Source organism: Dromiciops gliroides, chromosome 4, assembly GCF_019393635.1.
Source record: "Dromiciops gliroides isolate mDroGli1 chromosome 4, mDroGli1.pri, whole genome shotgun sequence".
In the NCBI taxonomy this organism is placed as follows: Eukaryota; Metazoa; Chordata; class Mammalia; order Microbiotheria; family Microbiotheriidae; genus Dromiciops; species Dromiciops gliroides.
In genome coordinates, this window is record NC_057864.1 from 437052452 (window position 1) to 437068968 (window position 16517).

The following is a 16517-nucleotide window of genomic DNA, read 5'->3' on the forward strand; positions in this document are numbered from 1 at the left end:
TGGTTCCCAGCTGATGACACAGTCCACAGTTCTGAGGACACTTCTCAAGGTTGGGCAAGTTAGACTAGGTCTGACAGGGCAAGCCAGGTGTAGCTCAAATCTAATCATCTTTAAGTGGGTACTTAGTAGTTCCTCATTCACACCCAATTCAAACACTACTAGATCAATCAGGTTGGACTGCTGGGTGACTGCTAGATTCCATTATTTTACCACATTTCAATAGTTATCGGTAGAGGTAGTGGTGAGGACCTGAACTAGGGTGGGAGCTGTGGGAGAGGAGAGAAGATGGATGCAAGATAAGCAGAATTGATGAAATTTGCCAGTTGACTGGGAGTTTGGGGAGGAGGGAGAGTGAATCATTGAGAATGACTCCTAGGTTGTGAACGTGAGTGACTAGAAAGTTGGGAGTGTTTAGACAGAAACAGAAGGGAGTTAAGAAGTGGGATGGGTTTAAGAGAAAGAGTCTGTTTTGGACATGACTGAGTTTCAGATACCTATAGAAGTCTTGAAGGTAGTTGGGATTAGAGGATGAGTTCAGGGGAAAGATGAAGGCTCAGTATATAGATTTGGAGTCATCTATACAGAGCTAATAGTTGAATCAACCATGAACTGATAGAAAATTAGTGAAAAGAGAGAAAAGGAGGGTCCAGGCTAGAGCCCTAAGGTACAGTTATACACAAGGGGGTGGGGCATGAAGGCTGATCCTGCAGAAGATACTAAAAAGGTTATCAGGTAGGAAGGGAAATAGGAGGTAACTGTGTCATGCTCACTTAAGGAAGGAAAGGGCATTCAGGAGCTGGGAAGGGGTGGTCGAGTGGCAGGGGCTCTATAGCTAAAGAAGCATGAGATTGGAAAAAAGGCCATGGGATTTCAAATATCATTAGTAGCCTTTCAGTGAGGGGATAAAAACCAAATTGCAAAGGGTTGGGGATTGAGTAGAAGTGAGGAGATAGAAACGAGTGTTGACATGTCTGTTTTTAAAACTATAAAGTATCTTACAAACATAGTGTTTATGGTATGTTTGTATTTATTAGAATATTATATTCATAGTGTATTTTATAGTTTTTAAAGCTGTAAAGGACCATATATATATTTGGTCGTATCATTGAAACCATTATTAAGCATCCGTTATCTCCACTTCCTTGGCTTTGCTTTTCCCAGTTGGGGGCAGTCTCTGCCCAACAGGCTTCTCACACCAGGTGGCCCAGTCCTTCACATCCATCCAGTGTTGTGGCCTTTTACCCCATCTCATTTAATCTTTACAACAACCTGATAACTAAACTGTTACCTTATTATTAATGCCTGACCTTTGCACAGCACTCATAACTGGGCAAAGCAGCCCCCTCGTTGTCTCATTGGTGCTAGAAACGTAGAAGCAAAGAGAGAAGTCGTGGCTAGCAAGTTACCATCAGAAAAAGAATGCTGTCTTGGAAAGAGAAGCTGATCGTGCACAGAGTACTGGGCCCAGAGTTAGGAAGACCTGGGTTCAAATGTGGCCTCAAACACTTACTATCCATGTGACCCTGGGCAAGTCACTTAGCCCCCTGCCTAGCTCAGTTTCCACTTCTGTAAAATGGGGGTGATAATAGCACTTCTCTCACAGGGCTATTGTGAGGATCAAAGAGAGAACAGTTATAAAGAGCTTAGCACATTCCTGGCACATAGTAAGTGCCGTATAAAATTATTATTAATATTCATTCACTGTGACTCTCCTTTTCAACTAATTCAGCAATGTTATTAAACATCCATTATGTATATGGCTTCTGAAAGAATTGAATCCCAAATGGAGCTTTATAGTAAGACATCAGTCTGGTCTGCATGGGTAGTTCCACTACTGGTGTGAACATGCAGCATTACTGACTGTTCATGTATTCACTGTATTCCTAGAATCTCTGTTCTTAAAATCCTCCTTTTCATTGGACAATCAGTTCAGTCATTGCCTCCTTTGCAAAACCTTCCTTGATCTCATCCTCCTCAAATTTTCCTAGAGCGTTTTGCCCCATCCCATTCTGCTTTTTGTATTACTCATTTGTCCTCCATTAGATTATACATTCCCCAAGGTCGGAGACTCATTTTTTTATCTTTTTATCTTAGCCCTTGTTCAGAGCCTTGCTCTTAACAGGTATTTCATAAGTGTTCTATGAATTTAATCAAAAGGCTGTTTCAAGGATGAAGGCTTCCATGAGCAAGGGCATCTGGAGAAATGGATGTAGGTAACATTAGGCAAGTTCAGCTTATTCTAAGAAAGAAAGTGGATCAGTGGTGGTAGAAGATGAGATGCTGAAGACAAGATAGAAGACAATGGAGATGGACTTGTTTGACACTCTGTATAATGGGTAGCTATTACTGTTAGAGAGTGAAAGGACTGGAAGAGGTGTGGCCACATTGGTAGATTGAATGTGGAAGATTACTGGCATTCAGATGAAACCAAAGGGACATTGTATGAAGCACCAAGTCAAAGGAGAGAGGGTTTTTGGTAGAGGAAATGTTAAGGGAAGTGTTCTGAAATCCAAAGAGGAAAGAGGTCGATTGTGGTTTGGCCTGCATCTGTACCTGAAAAGAGATAACTTTTTGGTTTACCCTCACACATTCTCTGTAAACAAACTCATTTAACTTTTCCCCAGACTGTCAATAGAACCCACACAATATGTCTTCTGTGTCATTTCCGTTCTCGTTGTATCCTTTGAACACAACCTTCTGTAATCCCTGTTAAGATTTCATTGCTTCCAAGTATAGTTTTCCTCTTTAGGAAAATGCCATTGCTTTTATTGGCACCGAATTTTTTCCTGTGGTTCTGCCAGACCTGTTCATTATCAGAATTGGCACCAAGTATTACATTACTTTGAGTTCTATGAAGATGTTGGAGTAAAGAAATTGCAGTGGTTTGGTAGTGAGGGCACTAAGGCCAAAGGAGCATCATCATCAAGGTGGTTGGTGTATAAGCAAATGATAAGGCAGAGAGCAGTTGTTGCAGCCACATCACCTATTGAGCTCTGGAGGTGAGAATGAATAAGAGCTGGTAGCAATGAAACTTGCTGCTGGCCTTATGCCTTACTGATAGTCTGTCCCTTAGGTAGCTTGCCTGTGTTGAGTTTGGGGCCCATTGAGATTCTCCTGTTGTCATTTCTTTCCTCCCTGGCTCTAGCTGCATCCTATACAGACAGCTCTGATGATGAGGTTTCCCCTCGAGAGAAGCAACAAACCAACTCCAAGGGCAGCAGCAATTTTTGCGTGAAGAATATCAAACAAGCAGAATTTGGGCGCCGGGAGATTGAGATTGCTGAACAAGGTAAAGGCAGGAAGAGGGGGTGGGTAAGGGAACCTGCTGGGTTTGGGGATTAGAAACAAAGAGTCTCTGAGCCAGTTAGTGGCTTGAAGCTAACCTGAACATACCTGGGGCAAATGCAACTATGCTCAGCTGCTAGAGCAACCCTTGAGTTTAAGTGGGGCCTCATACTCTTGCTCTCTTTTCCCTTTTTTTTCCCCTTAGCACATAGTAGACACACTTGAATACCTTTTTTCTTCCTGGCAGCACCACTGTTAATGATCTGACCCTACTGTGTAGCAGCTCAGTAAAAAGCCCACTTAACCATATTGTGACTAGTTCTACAGGGTCCCACAGAGGCCAATAGTCAATGAAACTTCAGTGCGAGAAAGTTTCCTAGAAGCATCCAACCTGTTATGTGAGAGAAGGCTTTAAGTTAGGGTGTGATTGACTAAATCATCTTGGGTGGCTGCAGCACCCTCTCCTGGAACAGTGTAAGTGGCCACAATCGAATCGGTTAAGCCCTTTGTTTCAGGTGAGCTCATCAAGGAAGTCTTGAGTTATCCTTTTATCAATTTCACATTTCAGGCCTATTCTATACAGGGAGGGAGTCTGGGAACCAAAGAGACCTCCACGATGGGGTGAGACAGAGCATGGAAAAGCAGAAGCAAGTCGCTTCAGCTGAGGGTGAAGTCTCCCTTCTTGGTCTGATTTGTATTTGATATCATTAGCCAAACTCATCATTTTTCCCCAAACGAGCAACCGGAATATCTCTAGTTTCACCAATTTTGAAAATCTGCTCCTTCTGTTTGTCATCCAGTTGGGAACCACTCTGTGCTACCTAGTGCTTGAAGGAGTGCAGGAGATCAATTTCCAGGTGCTTCTGTGATAACCTGCTCACTCTAGCTCTGCCAGCCTCATCACATGTAGTCTGTAATCATTGTGGGAATGTGCTTGGTGCTGCTCTGCCTTCCGCTACCTAGCTTCAACTGGACTTTCCATAGTGGGTCTTCAGTGTGTGAACTTGACTGCCTCAGCGTGCATTTGGGCAGGATTGGTGAGATCACTAGTGCAGTCCTAGCTGAACTCTCTGTTCTTTCACAGACATGTCTGCTCTGATTTCACTCAGGAAACGTGCTCAGGGGGAGAAGCCCTTGGCTGGTGCTAAAATAGTTGGCTGTACACACATCACGGCCCAGACTGCAGTGAGTAAATACATTGGGGGAATGGAAAGAGCCTCATAATAAAGTAGAGAGAGAAGAGAGATGTGTGGTGGCTAGCATTTAGCTCAGTCTTCCATATCCATCCTCATCTAACTAATTCTCGAACTTGATTAGGTATCACCTTTCTGTTACCGAAGGATTGGATTTTCTATAGGTATCAAAACCTTTGTTTATATAAGTGTAACTTTCTTAATGTATACCTGCTCTGAAGAGTTGAATCTACCAAGCAAAGATGTTAAGGGATTTTCCATATTATTCCTTTATGTAGCAAGGAAGGCCCTTTGATGCATTTTTAAAATAGTACTTGATTTACACTCTTAAAGAATATATATTTTATATAAAGTAAGGTATCCCTTTACTACCAAATTTGTGTTCTTTTATTTCTGTTTATCAAATGTTGTATTAGAGCTTGTGGGTGGCCTTCTTGAAGTGACTTTTGCATGCTACTCTTTGTCATGGTCCCCCATTTCTCACTGTTTTCTTACCTGTGTGCACAGGTGTTGATTGAGACACTCTGTGCCCTAGGGGCTCAGTGCCGCTGGTCTGCCTGTAACATCTACTCCACTCAGAATGAGGTTGCAGCTGCATTAGCAGAAGCAGGTAAGTCAATCACGTTTTGTACCGTCTTTGCCCCCAGAAAGCATAGTTTCTTCCAAGTAGTACAAAAGGAAAAGAATAGAAGTGTCTTGTGGTTTAAGGATTTTGATAAGGTTTGAGAAGGGGAATTTTAGCCTCTTGTAGTCCATCCCTGGTGTAGAGGTGTAGAGAGTGTGTGTGTGTGTGTGTGTGTGTGTGTGTGTGTGTGTGTGTGTGTGTGTGTGTGTGTGTGTGTGAAAGAGAGAGAGAGAGATGCAATTGGGGTTAAGTGACTTGCCCAGGGTCACACAGCTAGTAGAGGTGTATTCTTATTAAACAGATCCTAGAGTTGTGCCTAATTGTCAGTGTCCCTTGAAAGGACACCACCATTTCATGCTTTAGCAGGTTCCTTACTTGGAGAAATATTTTTGCTTTTATTTCATTCTTGCAATGCTTAGAAGTCGGATGTTTTTAATTTTGTAACCACTTTCTGAGGATCTTAAAGTGCCTAGACTCATGTCTTGATCCTTGCACCAAAGTCATTGCCAGACTTGGGATGGCAGTTTGGCTCCTTTGGCCTCATAGTCCCTCCTCTAGATAATTATCTCCTTAGGGCTCTTGCTCTTCCCATGGGTTTCAGAAGCTCTTTCTAGGGAGCACTTACCCCAAAAGAAGACAGACTAATTGTGTTGACTTCTTTCCAGGTGTTGCAGTGTTTGCATGGAAGGGAGAGTCAGAGGATGACTTCTGGTGGTGCATTGACCGCTGTGTGAACATGGATGGTTGGCAAGCCAACATGGTAAAAAGCAAACAGAAGTGTTCCCTTGCTGACCTCTAGACAAGCTCTTGTATTTCTCCTTTCCTCTTTCCTCAAAACATGACTCCCATTACTGATTATGTTCTAGATGTTTTGTCATGTCCATTGACTGTTCCTTTTAAAGTGTTTTATTTGCCACTTGTCAAGGAAGTGTCTGAAGGTTGGGCATAGAATTAGGGGAAGAAGGGGAAGTAGCCAGATGCTTCTGGTTCAGAAATAACAGATGGGAAACGAGAGGAAATTACTCAAAGATATCTTTTGGAGCATGGATCTGTCTTTTCTTCCTGCTTTAGAAGCTCTCTTGTTGCTAAAGAGTTCTGTGTACTTCAAGTCTTAGGGGAAGAAATAGGTTATACAAAGCCCACTGTCCAATTTTGGAACTGAGACCCAGAGCCTAGGTATCTTTGCTTGTGGTCCTTTTCATTGTCAACAAGGCCAAATCTCTTCCCTATGTGAGCCTCTTTCCTCCTAATCGTAAGAGGCGGCCACTGTAGGACTCACCAACAGGTTTAGAAAGTGGGTCCAAAGTTCCCCCAGCGTTAGCAGCCTGAATGCCCATAGAAGTCTTCTGGCTGTTCTGTAGATCCTGGATGATGGGGGAGACTTAACTCACTGGGTTTATAAGAAGTACCCAAACGTGTTTAAGAAGATCCGAGGCATTGTGGAGGAGAGCGTGACTGGTGTGCACAGGTAACAGCCTCTGGGGTAGTTGCCCCTCTTGCCTTTGCCTCAGCAAGTTCCTATGTCATTTCTGCTGGGCTGTGTGTTAAGCCTGTAGCAGAGGTTGAGAACGTTTTTACTAGCCAAAGGCTGACTCTTGAGTTTTCATTTTTGGAAAATGGGGGGCCCAAAAGAAGGTCACTTCCAATTATGATCCATTTTTTTCTCCCTTTGAATTAGGTGAGTCTAGGGAAATGATCACTTTTATAGAGAAGTAAACTTCTCCAAGCCTTTCTCTCAAAGTTTAAGTGAGGAAAGGCAAGGAAATAGGCTTTGGTTTACTGAAATCCTTGGGAAGTAGGGGTGAGAAGGGAATTAATGGGCAGGGAAGGGAATCAGTGCAGTTTCCACGTTGCATTTTCATTCAGTTAATTTGTGTTTGTGGTTTCTCCTCTTAGGCTGTACCAGCTCTCCAAAGCTGGCAAGCTCTGTGTTCCAGCCATGAATGTCAATGACTCTGTTACCAAACAGAAGTTTGATAATCTGTACTGCTGCCGAGAGTCCATTTTGGATGGGTGAGTAGAGGCTGGAAGTATCAAACTTGTGAGGAAGGAGAGGAGAGAGGGCTCGAAGCTGTCATGGGAAAGGCTGTGGGCTTGGGGTAGGGATCAGGCCCAGGTCTAGGTATGAAGCCTCATGCCGCCACCTGCTCTGTGACTTGTACCTCACTTGACCTCAGTTTCTCATCTGTAAAATGGAAGGGTTGGACTAGATAGTGGCCAGTCTCTTCTAGCTCACATTCTTGTGATCCTCTTCACTGGTGCAGGAAGCAACAGCAGCCCTGTGTCTCCCAGTCTGACTCTTTTTTGCCTTCCTTTACTTTGGGCAGGTGTCTGTAAGATAGCAGTTTGGTGTCTTCTACCTGAGGCACCCCGAGCCTATAAAAAGGGTCTGTCCCCACCATCCCCCCTGCACACAAGGATTGTACTTGAATGAGCAGTGTTTGAAAGGAACCTTCATCTTTTTCCACAGCCTCAAGAGGACCACAGATGTGATGTTTGGAGGGAAGCAAGTGGTGGTGTGTGGGTACGGCGAGGTAAATCGCTGGGTTTTGGCAGCCTTCTGTGAGCTCCCCTCCCCCCACTCCTGCCTGCTAGCTGTGATCTTGTCCTTTATAGACTCCTGTAATGAAACTTGTCCTTCATTCAGAAAGTTCTGTAAAATAGAGGAATCTCCCTGGGATTACTGCTGATTGGACTTTGCATATGCTTTTAGACAATATCTCCTCATTTTACTAGCAAAGGGCTTTTTTATAATATACCTCCCTTGGATTGTGAGCAGGGCAGGGAATGGAATGTCTGCATCATGTTCCTTAGTGATGGTTGCTTTTTATTAGTTTTGGGTCAGATGAATCCATTTTAGCTACACACATAGGTCATTAATGGCAGTGTGGAGTAAAAGTCTAAATTCAGAGGAGCACAGATCATAGTGGATTGTCTCAAATGGAGCAAATCTCTGTTGTGGGGTTAAAACTAAGGGTGAGCTACCAGCTCAGCTATTTGCTATTTTTTCTGGAGAGTCTGAACTCTTGTGGGAATGATAACCACCATTAAGGTTATGACTTGCCAAGAGGGCTTACCTTTCTGAGAACTGTGTCCCTTGATAGAGAAAATATCTGTCTTGTTCATGCTGTCAGGAATCATGTCCTCCTTTGTTGTCCCCCTGTCCCTACCCCCATCCAGTGGTCTTGGTGTTGTGCTATGGTTTTAAAAGGGGGGAGGGGGGAGTGTGACTTTAGTTCTTTTTAACGTCAATCTCTGTAGTAAGAGATTGCAGATTTTAATGGTGTGAGAGATAAGATAGTGCTTATTGGCCTGGTTCACCTAATGATTCCCTCCTCCGATCTCCCCACTGTTTCCTTGCTTAATTTCACCCTTCTAGGCATTCTCCTTCTGGTGTAAATTACTGGCTTATCATGGAATGTGCAGTGTACTCTGCATTCATTTCTGCTCTGCTTCTGTTCTCTAGATTAAATTCAGTGAAAGGCTTTCAGAAGGGTTGAGTCCCATCCAACCTTTCTGAACACTTCAGGCTTAGAGGCCCAGTCTCTTTGTCTTGCTTTGCAGGTGGGAAAGGGATGTTGTGCTGCTCTGAAGGCCCTTGGAGCAATAGTCTACATCACAGAGATTGACCCTATCTGTGCTCTTCAGGCCTGGTAAGGAACAAAGTGATCCTGTCACCAGATTGAATACTAGATCCCCTATAGAAGTGTTGATCTTTGTACTCCTTTGGCCCTGTAAGTGGACAACATATCATTTATAGCAAAGGGAACTCAGAAGGGATGTAGAGGACATATTTTGGAAACCTTCGGCTAGTCTGAGAAGTAAAGCCTCTCTTGGGCAGCCTTGTAGTCGTGGTCTACAGATAAACCATCCCATGATTCCAGGGTCTTTGGTCTGTCTTTCTCTTGTTCAGATTGGAGTCTTGGGTTATTTCAAAAGACAGTCAGTAGTTCAGCATAGCCTGTTGTGTGTGCTCACTGTGAAGGGAAAACTAAACCAGTCTCTTCTTCTAGTATGGACGGGTTCCGGGTGGTGAAGTTAAATGAAGTCATTCGGCAAGTGGACGTGGTGATAACTTGTACAGGTAGGTGTAGAAGCTTATGGGTCTGGAGGACTTATAACTTAGAGCCACAGGTTTTCTAAATTGTGGTTCAGGGACCTTGGGGGTCCCCCAAGACCCTTAGAGGGGCACTTGAGGCAAAACCTATTTTCATAATTTACTAAGACATTTAAAATTTTAATACAGTAAAATAATTTTTAAGTGTAAAAAAAGTCCTGAGAGCAGAAAGTTTGAGAATTATTGACCTAGAAGAACAAGCAAAGTGTGAGACATATTCTGGCATTTGGAACTTTTACAAGGCAAGAGAGGCCTGTGTTTAGTTTTATACTCTTTTGACCCAGAAAACTGGGTCAGCAGGACTTATAAAGAGTGGGGAAGCTTTGATCCCCTTCTGGCTTCTTTGATCTGCTTAGCCTTGTGACCAAACCTAAATGTTGGAAGATTCCCCCATGCCATGGCTGATGGAAGAACCATTCAGCCTTTCCACTGGTACCTTAGTTCCTTGGTATACCTTTAGCTAAGTCACTCTTTTCTTTCCTTCAGGAAATAAAAATGTGGTGACTCGGGAACATTTGGACCGAATGAAGAATAGCTGCATCGTGTGCAACATGGGCCACTCCAATACCGAAATTGATGTAGTAAGGCTCCTCTTTCCTTTGCCCCTGAGTGACCACTCTCTTCTTTTGCTTCACAACTACAATTCAGCTTGTTCTCTTGCTTTCAGACAAGCCTCCGGACACCGGAATTGACCTGGGAGCGAGTTCGCTCTCAGGTGGACCATGTCATTTGGCCAGATGGCAAGCGTGTTGTCCTCCTGGCAGAGGTACACAAGGGATCTGGCTTTGATAGGGGATAGCGAGACCTGTGTGTGGTAGGAGGGTAGAGAGAAAGGAATGGAACTTTTAATGGTTTTATTCTGGAAAAAGCTGTTAATCAGCTCTTACTCCTTAGACCCAGTTTTAGTTGCAAAGGGAGCACCGGGCATTAGGGACTGGGGCAGGGGTGGGGTGGAGAAAGGGGGACAGGGACCTAGGACTTAGATCAAACAACACACTTTGCTTTTCTTCATCTTGAGCCTGTAGAGGCTCTGAATCCCATCCAATAGTAGGCTGGGCCCTGTGTCACCTGGATTTACAACTAAGAGTAGCAACAGAACTGATCCTCACCATTGTCCTTATATTTCTTGATGCATTTTCAGGGTCGCCTGCTCAACCTGAGCTGTTCAACAGTTCCCACTTTCGTTCTTTCTATCACAGCTACGACCCAGGTATGTGACTGGAGACCTTGCCTTTTTCTCCTAATATGGAAATTGATGGAACAAGATAGAGTTCTTACAACCATAGGGAAATTTGTACTAATATTTGAACAGGTGGTTATCTACCACTGCCTTTACCACATGCCTGTTCTGGAGTTTTTCTCAAATCATCCTGAAACAAGGGATAATCTAAAATGCTCTCCTAAAGGAGAGAGGAAAACTCAACCAGGCAGAATTAGTGCTTGGTTTCTATTTGAAAAACACCTGGGCTGCACAGAGTTTTCTTTCCTCTTTACCTTTGCTCAGAGCTTAAATAGATCCTGGTCGTGCAGTATTGGCTGTTGTCCAGCACAGTTTGAGGCCAGTGCATTGAAAAATCCTATCAAATAGAACTTCTTAGAGATTCCTGTTAGCCTGGACCAGTGCTCTTGTGCAAGAACTGGTTCTTGTTCTCATCTTTTCTCCTTTTATACACCACAGGCCTTGGCTCTGATAGAACTCTACAATGCCCCAGAAGGACGCTACAAACAGGATGTGTACTTGCTGCCCAAGAAGATGGGTGAGTGCAAAGCAGCAGGAATTTGTCCAGACTGTCCAGCCGTGTGCATTATCTCGCAATTTTCCAAATTGTCCTAATGAGGGCAGCACCTGGGCCTGGAGTCTGGAGACTTGAGTTCATGGCCTGGTTCATAAAAATGCTTCCCAAAGTAAATCACTTAACTACTCTGGGCCTTTCCTCATTTATAAAATGAGGAGAAAAATACCTGCTTTACCGGTAGCCTGTGGCTTGATGTAAGGAAAGTGCTTTGTGTAGACCATGAAACTTTATATAAATTTGAGATTGGTTATTGCCTTTGTGAACTTTATCCTCTAATGGATGTCACTGTACAAGGTAAGCTTAACTTCATTTCCTTTCTTGAGAGGGGCACTATCCTAGAAGAACTGGAGAATGATACAGATAGAGTTTACTTAGACTTTAGCCAAACATTTGAGAAATTTCTCATTCTCATGGACAAGATGGAAAGAAGTGGATTAAATGATTGGTACTGTTCGATTCAAAACTGGTTGAATGGTAGCTAAACCAAAGAATAATCATTAATGGCTTAATGTTAGTAAGTTAGAAGACAGAAGAAAGTCTTTAGTGGAGTGCCCATGGGATCTGCCCTTAGCAGTTTCATCAGTAACTCAGATAAAGGCATAGATGACATGCTTATCAAATAGGCAGGTAACACAAAGTTAATAAAAATAGTTGTTAGCACATTCATTGTCAGGATCCAAAACAGTCTTGGCAGGCTAGAATAATGGGCCAACTCTAATAAGATGAAATTTAATAGGGACACATGTAAAATCTCATGTTAGACTTGGGTTCCAACAAATCTACTTCACAAGTATAGATTGGGGAGGTCTGGCTGGATAGATAACATGCTTACAACAGTCATCTGAAAAGGTGGGTGTTCGGTTGTTGGGCCAACAATCCCCAGTGGCTATTTTAACCAAGGACATTTTACACTATAGTTAGTTACCCCGTCTAGCTGCTTCCTGAAAGCCTGTCAATGGGAAGGAGTCTGAGAGCAGTGGTCCTCAGGTGAAGCAGCCGGCCTGTTCCGCTTCCTTCTTTGCTCTTTCTAGATGAATATGTGGCCAGTTTGCACCTGCCTTCATTTGATGCCCACCTGACAGAGCTGACAGATGACCAAGCAAAATATCTGGGACTCAACAAAAATGGGCCATTCAAGCCCAATTATTACAGGTAACCTTGGGAGGCGGAGGAGCAAAAGGGGAGGTGAAGTAAGCCCTTCTCCAACTCTAGCCCATTGCAAAGGTGACCAGATGATGGGCCTGGTTGGCAAGGGTATAAGAACTCTGCTTCTGAAGTAGGCAAAGAAATCGTACCTCACATGGTGTCAATAAAGTGGGAGGCAGTGAGAGTCCTAGCTTCTGTTATCAGAAATAGGGATTTGTGAAAAAGAACAGTGCTGAAGGAGTGAGTCTTTCTGGCTAGGTAAGAATTTCTAACTTGAGCTGCTGAAAGGAGTGAGAAGTGTATTGGAATCAGCCTCTTCTTGACTTCTCTCAAATGAAAGGCAAGAACTGACCAATTAATCTCCTTTTATTACAGATACTGATGGACCATATTGCAGAGGACCAGTCCACACAGAACCACATAACTTTTAAAGAAATATTTTTTAAAATAACGTTTATTTTCATTTTACTCTTTTCTTGAATTTCTTTTCGCTGTGGTTTAATACTCCTTTTCCCATGTCTTTGTCTGTCCAAGCTCGCTAAACCGCACAGGGATTTGTTTCCTAGCTTTACAGATGAAACCGAGGGTTCAAGATTTCTGACCCTAGTCACTACAGAAGGAATTCATTTTCCTAGCTAGGAGGGGTGATACTTTCCTATAGTTACCTTTACCCATCCTGGGGCACCTTAGTCTTAATGGGGTACCTTAATAACAGAAAACACTAAGGTACTCTTTTCTCTGTGGAACAATCTGCAATGTCTAAATTGCCTTAAAAGAGCCCATTTCTTAGCTGCTGAATCAGGGCTTCTACACAACTGTTGGAGGAGCAAAGGCAGTACCTCCCAGCTGGGTAGGTGAGATGTAGGCTCTGCATGGTTGTTGATTTCCCTCAGAAGTCACAGGCCCTGTCTCTTGTGCAAGGCACCGGCACTGGTCCAGAGGAGTGCTGGCGAGTGGAGGCCTGTCCAAAGCCCAGCTGCCCACCCAGACCACTCCCAGGGCGCCTTCTGCATTCTTCTCTAGTTTTTAGCCAGACTGTACCTGACTCAACTGAAATTTCTCTTTCAACACCAGTTTCTGTTGTACAATTTTTTTTAAGGAAAATTTTTAGAGTTAACACTTGTGGAACTGTTTGGCACTTGGTAGGTGCCGGTCCCTCCTCCTCTAGACACCTAATAAGGAGGGTGCAGAGCCATGTCTCATCAGCTGTTGGGCTCAGTCTCTATGGGAGGCCTCTTTGTTTTTAGCCCACAGTTTTATAGTGTCAGTAAATTGGGGCCATAGCCGCTCATTCCATCAGTTCTTCCACTGTATTGCTTGTACTGAAGACGAATTTATTAAACAGTCACTCAGAATAAAGCACGGAATTGCTTTCTGAGGCTGTGTCCCTAAAGAGCACCCATCTGCTCAGCTGCATATCTATCCCTGAACATAGCTGGGGTCGTTGGGGGAGTGGGCAGGGAGAACATTGCTAGATGGAGCTGGGGGTGAGAGAGTGACTTGTCTGCAGCTTCAGGCTCTGTTGAGATTAGCCTGACAGTTCACTCTGGTGTCACTTTTGAGTGGTGTATCCAGCAAAAGGAAATTAAGGTCTGCATTCGGAGTTCATCCTTCCAAAGAAGGTGGCTAGTAGGTCCTGGCTCATACTTGTCAGACACCCACAGAGCTGTTCTCTGAAGCACCAGAGAAATACATCTTTAAACCATATGCCCAGCTTGCCAGTGTCTCTGCATGGTAAACTGAGCTGGCTCAGTGGCTTTTAAGTACATACGTGTTCAAAACCCTAATCACCCTCAACTAGCTTTGAACAATGGTACTATTATTGAACTGGTTCATAAGTTGGTATTGGGAATTTAGGTCTTTGATTTCTCTACTGCTACTGACCAGAGAAACAGAAATTACAACCAGGAACACAAGAAAAGAAAGCTTCCAACCTGTTCCTTCCTATCAGGAGACAGTGCCTCATGCCAAAATAGTTCTCCTTTTCCTCTCCTCTTCCTTTTTACCGCATTCAATTCTTTATCAGTGTGACCATGCTTTCTTCGCCATAGATGCTGTTGGAACCCCATTTTCCTAAGGCAGACCCAGTGTGTATCTGTTCGCAAAGAGAACGGATACCACCACCCTCATTAGGAGGTATTTTGACCATCAGTGTCCCCACTGACTTTCTCTGTTGGAGGGAAATAGCCCAGGTTCATGCTACCCTCTGGTCTACTTCCCTGCTCCCATATCTATTACTCTCTCAATAGGAATATTAGATAAGGGCTCCATCTTTGTTCAAGCCATGTAACAAAGGACATTATGGAATGAGGTGTCTTAGATCAGAGGGAGCATGTGGAGAGCAACCTGGATGGAATAGGTTTATTTTGTATATGAATGATTTTTAATGAATGCAATATTAATCCTTGCAGATAAGCAATAATCATTAAAGTCGATTAGAAAATACCTGGTAATCTGCCTCATTCTTGGTGGGAATACAGTTTCTTTTATAACCTGTTGCTTGAAAAGTCCTTTGTCAAAGCTACATACATGCACCAGATACTGATTGTCCTGCCTACATCATCCTCTGTGTTACAAAGGAATTGAAGCTGTTTGAGATGTGGTCTCGGACATCAAGGAGATAAGGAAGAAGTAGGGAAAATAAGACTCACTGATATCTTTGAAATAAGGCAATTAGGACTGCTTTAAAACAAAGTGCAGTAGAAAGACAGAGAAGGAAGGAGCAGCTCAGATCCTTGGGAGTTAGGGAACTGGCTGTCCCTGGCACCAAGAACAGCAGGATCAGGATCATCAACCCAGAGGCTGAAGATAATGACCAATGTTCTCATTTTGTTCTCCCAACCACCGGACCACAACTAGGGCTGCACTGCCCATCTTGGAGGCTCCTAGAGCTTGTAGCTTGTAGGGCAGTGGTTCTTAAAATGTTTGGTTTCTGAACTCCTTTATACTCTTTTTTAAATTTTTAGTGAGGCAATTGGGGTTAAGTGACTTGCCCAGGGTCACACAGCTAGCAAGTGTTAAGTGTCTGAGGCCAGATTTGAACTCAGGTACTCCTGACTCCAGGGTCAGTGCTCTATCCACTGCGCCACCTACCTGCCCCTCCTTTATACTCATAAAAATTACTGAATTACCAAAGTGCTTTTGTGTAAGTGGGTTATATCTATCAATATTTACCATGTTATAAATTAAAATGATAAAATTTTAATAGTATGTATTCATTTAAAAATAATAGTAAGATCATTGCATGTTAACATAAATGTGAAAAATAACTTTCCCAAAATGAGAAATTTAGGGAGAAGAGTGGCATTATTTACATATTTTTGTGGATCTCTTTAATGTCTGGCTTAATAGAAGAAAAATGAATTCTATTTGCTTTTGCATTTTCTGATGTGATACATCTGACTTCACACAGGTGGTTGGAAAAGGAAGGAGCATGTGATAGGCAAATGACATCTTAGTATTTTTTATTTTGATCTTGGGTCTCAGGGACTCTGGGCTCTAGGGCCATGCTTTGAAAACCACTGGCCTAGAATATTAGGGTTGTGTTAGGGAGTGCTGGGAAATAAGGCTGGAAAGTCAAGTCAGGTTCAGATTGTAAAGGCTTTTGAATCCTAGAAGCATGATTTGAAGCTTTTTGGGTATCAGTAAGCGGTGGGGAACAATTGAAACATCTTGAGCATGGTAGTGTCACAATTATAGTAGAACTTAAGGAATATGAATCTGCTGAACTTGTATGTGTGGTAACTTGGAGAGTGTGGAGTCTGGAGGCAGGGAGACCAATATCCACCTTCAAAAATAGACAGCTTTTTTCAGTGTGGCATGTGGTGCTTATAGATAGGGGTGGCTTGTAAATGGTACTCTGTTGGGAAAGTTGCTATTTGGGACCTTTTGTATCTTAAAACTACTGTGGGGTAAGTTATGCATATGGGAGTGGGAGCTAAAGGAGAGTTAGTTGTAGGAGTCATGGATATAGAGTGGAACCATAGGGCAGTTGGTTTATATGGCCTTTTCTGAATCATTGGTAGTGATTTGAAAATGTGTCCCAGAGTAAGAGGTGGAAAGCAAAAGTTATGGCAGGACTTGGCGGGGGGGGGGGGGGGGGGGGGGGGGGTGTGTGTGTTAGTAATCAGGTATCTCTAAATCATGTCTGACTGCCATACTCAATACTGACCACTCCCTATTCAGTAAACTCCAGTGGTTCCCTATCCCCTCCGGGATCAAATATCAAAACCCTTCACAACCTGGCCTTTCCAGGCATTACACATCATATGATCCTGCAACTCCAGCCTTCTTGCTGTTCCTAAAACTTGACACTTGTCTCCCAGCTTGATGCCTTTTCACTGGTTCTTCCTTAT

General features: G+C 43.3%; 1 protein-coding gene across 8 annotated transcripts in view; it reads left to right on the forward strand.

Moving 5' to 3' along the window:
* The window catches only part of AHCYL1 (adenosylhomocysteinase like 1), a 48953-nt gene extending 34346 nt beyond the window's left edge, over positions 1-14607 (forward strand). For 5 of the 8 annotated variants that reach the window (XM_044000893.1, XM_044000897.1, XM_044000899.1 and 2 more), the window contains exons 3-18: positions 3146-3289; positions 3854-3952; positions 4370-4470; positions 4986-5088; positions 5769-5863; positions 6465-6571; positions 7000-7116; positions 7574-7637; positions 8668-8756; positions 9117-9187; positions 9707-9801; positions 9888-9986; positions 10362-10430; positions 10899-10977; positions 12048-12168; positions 12538-14607. In XM_044000893.1, the coding sequence (XP_043856828.1) occupies positions 3146-3289; positions 3854-3952; positions 4370-4470; positions 4986-5088; positions 5769-5863; positions 6465-6571; positions 7000-7116; positions 7574-7637; positions 8668-8756; positions 9117-9187; positions 9707-9801; positions 9888-9986; positions 10362-10430; positions 10899-10977; positions 12048-12168; positions 12538-12544 (1460 nt within the window). In that variant the 3' untranslated portion in view covers positions 12545-14607. Of the gene's footprint in view, positions 1-3145; positions 3290-3853; positions 3953-4369; positions 4471-4985; positions 5089-5768; positions 5864-6464; positions 6572-6999; positions 7117-7573; positions 7638-8667; positions 8757-9116; positions 9188-9706; positions 9802-9887; positions 9987-10361; positions 10431-10898; positions 10978-12047; positions 12173-12537 lie in introns of those variants that run through there. The other 3 variants (XM_044000894.1, XM_044000895.1, XM_044000896.1) reach the window with 3 other exon arrangements.
* Positions 14608-16517: the final 1910 nt, after the last annotated feature.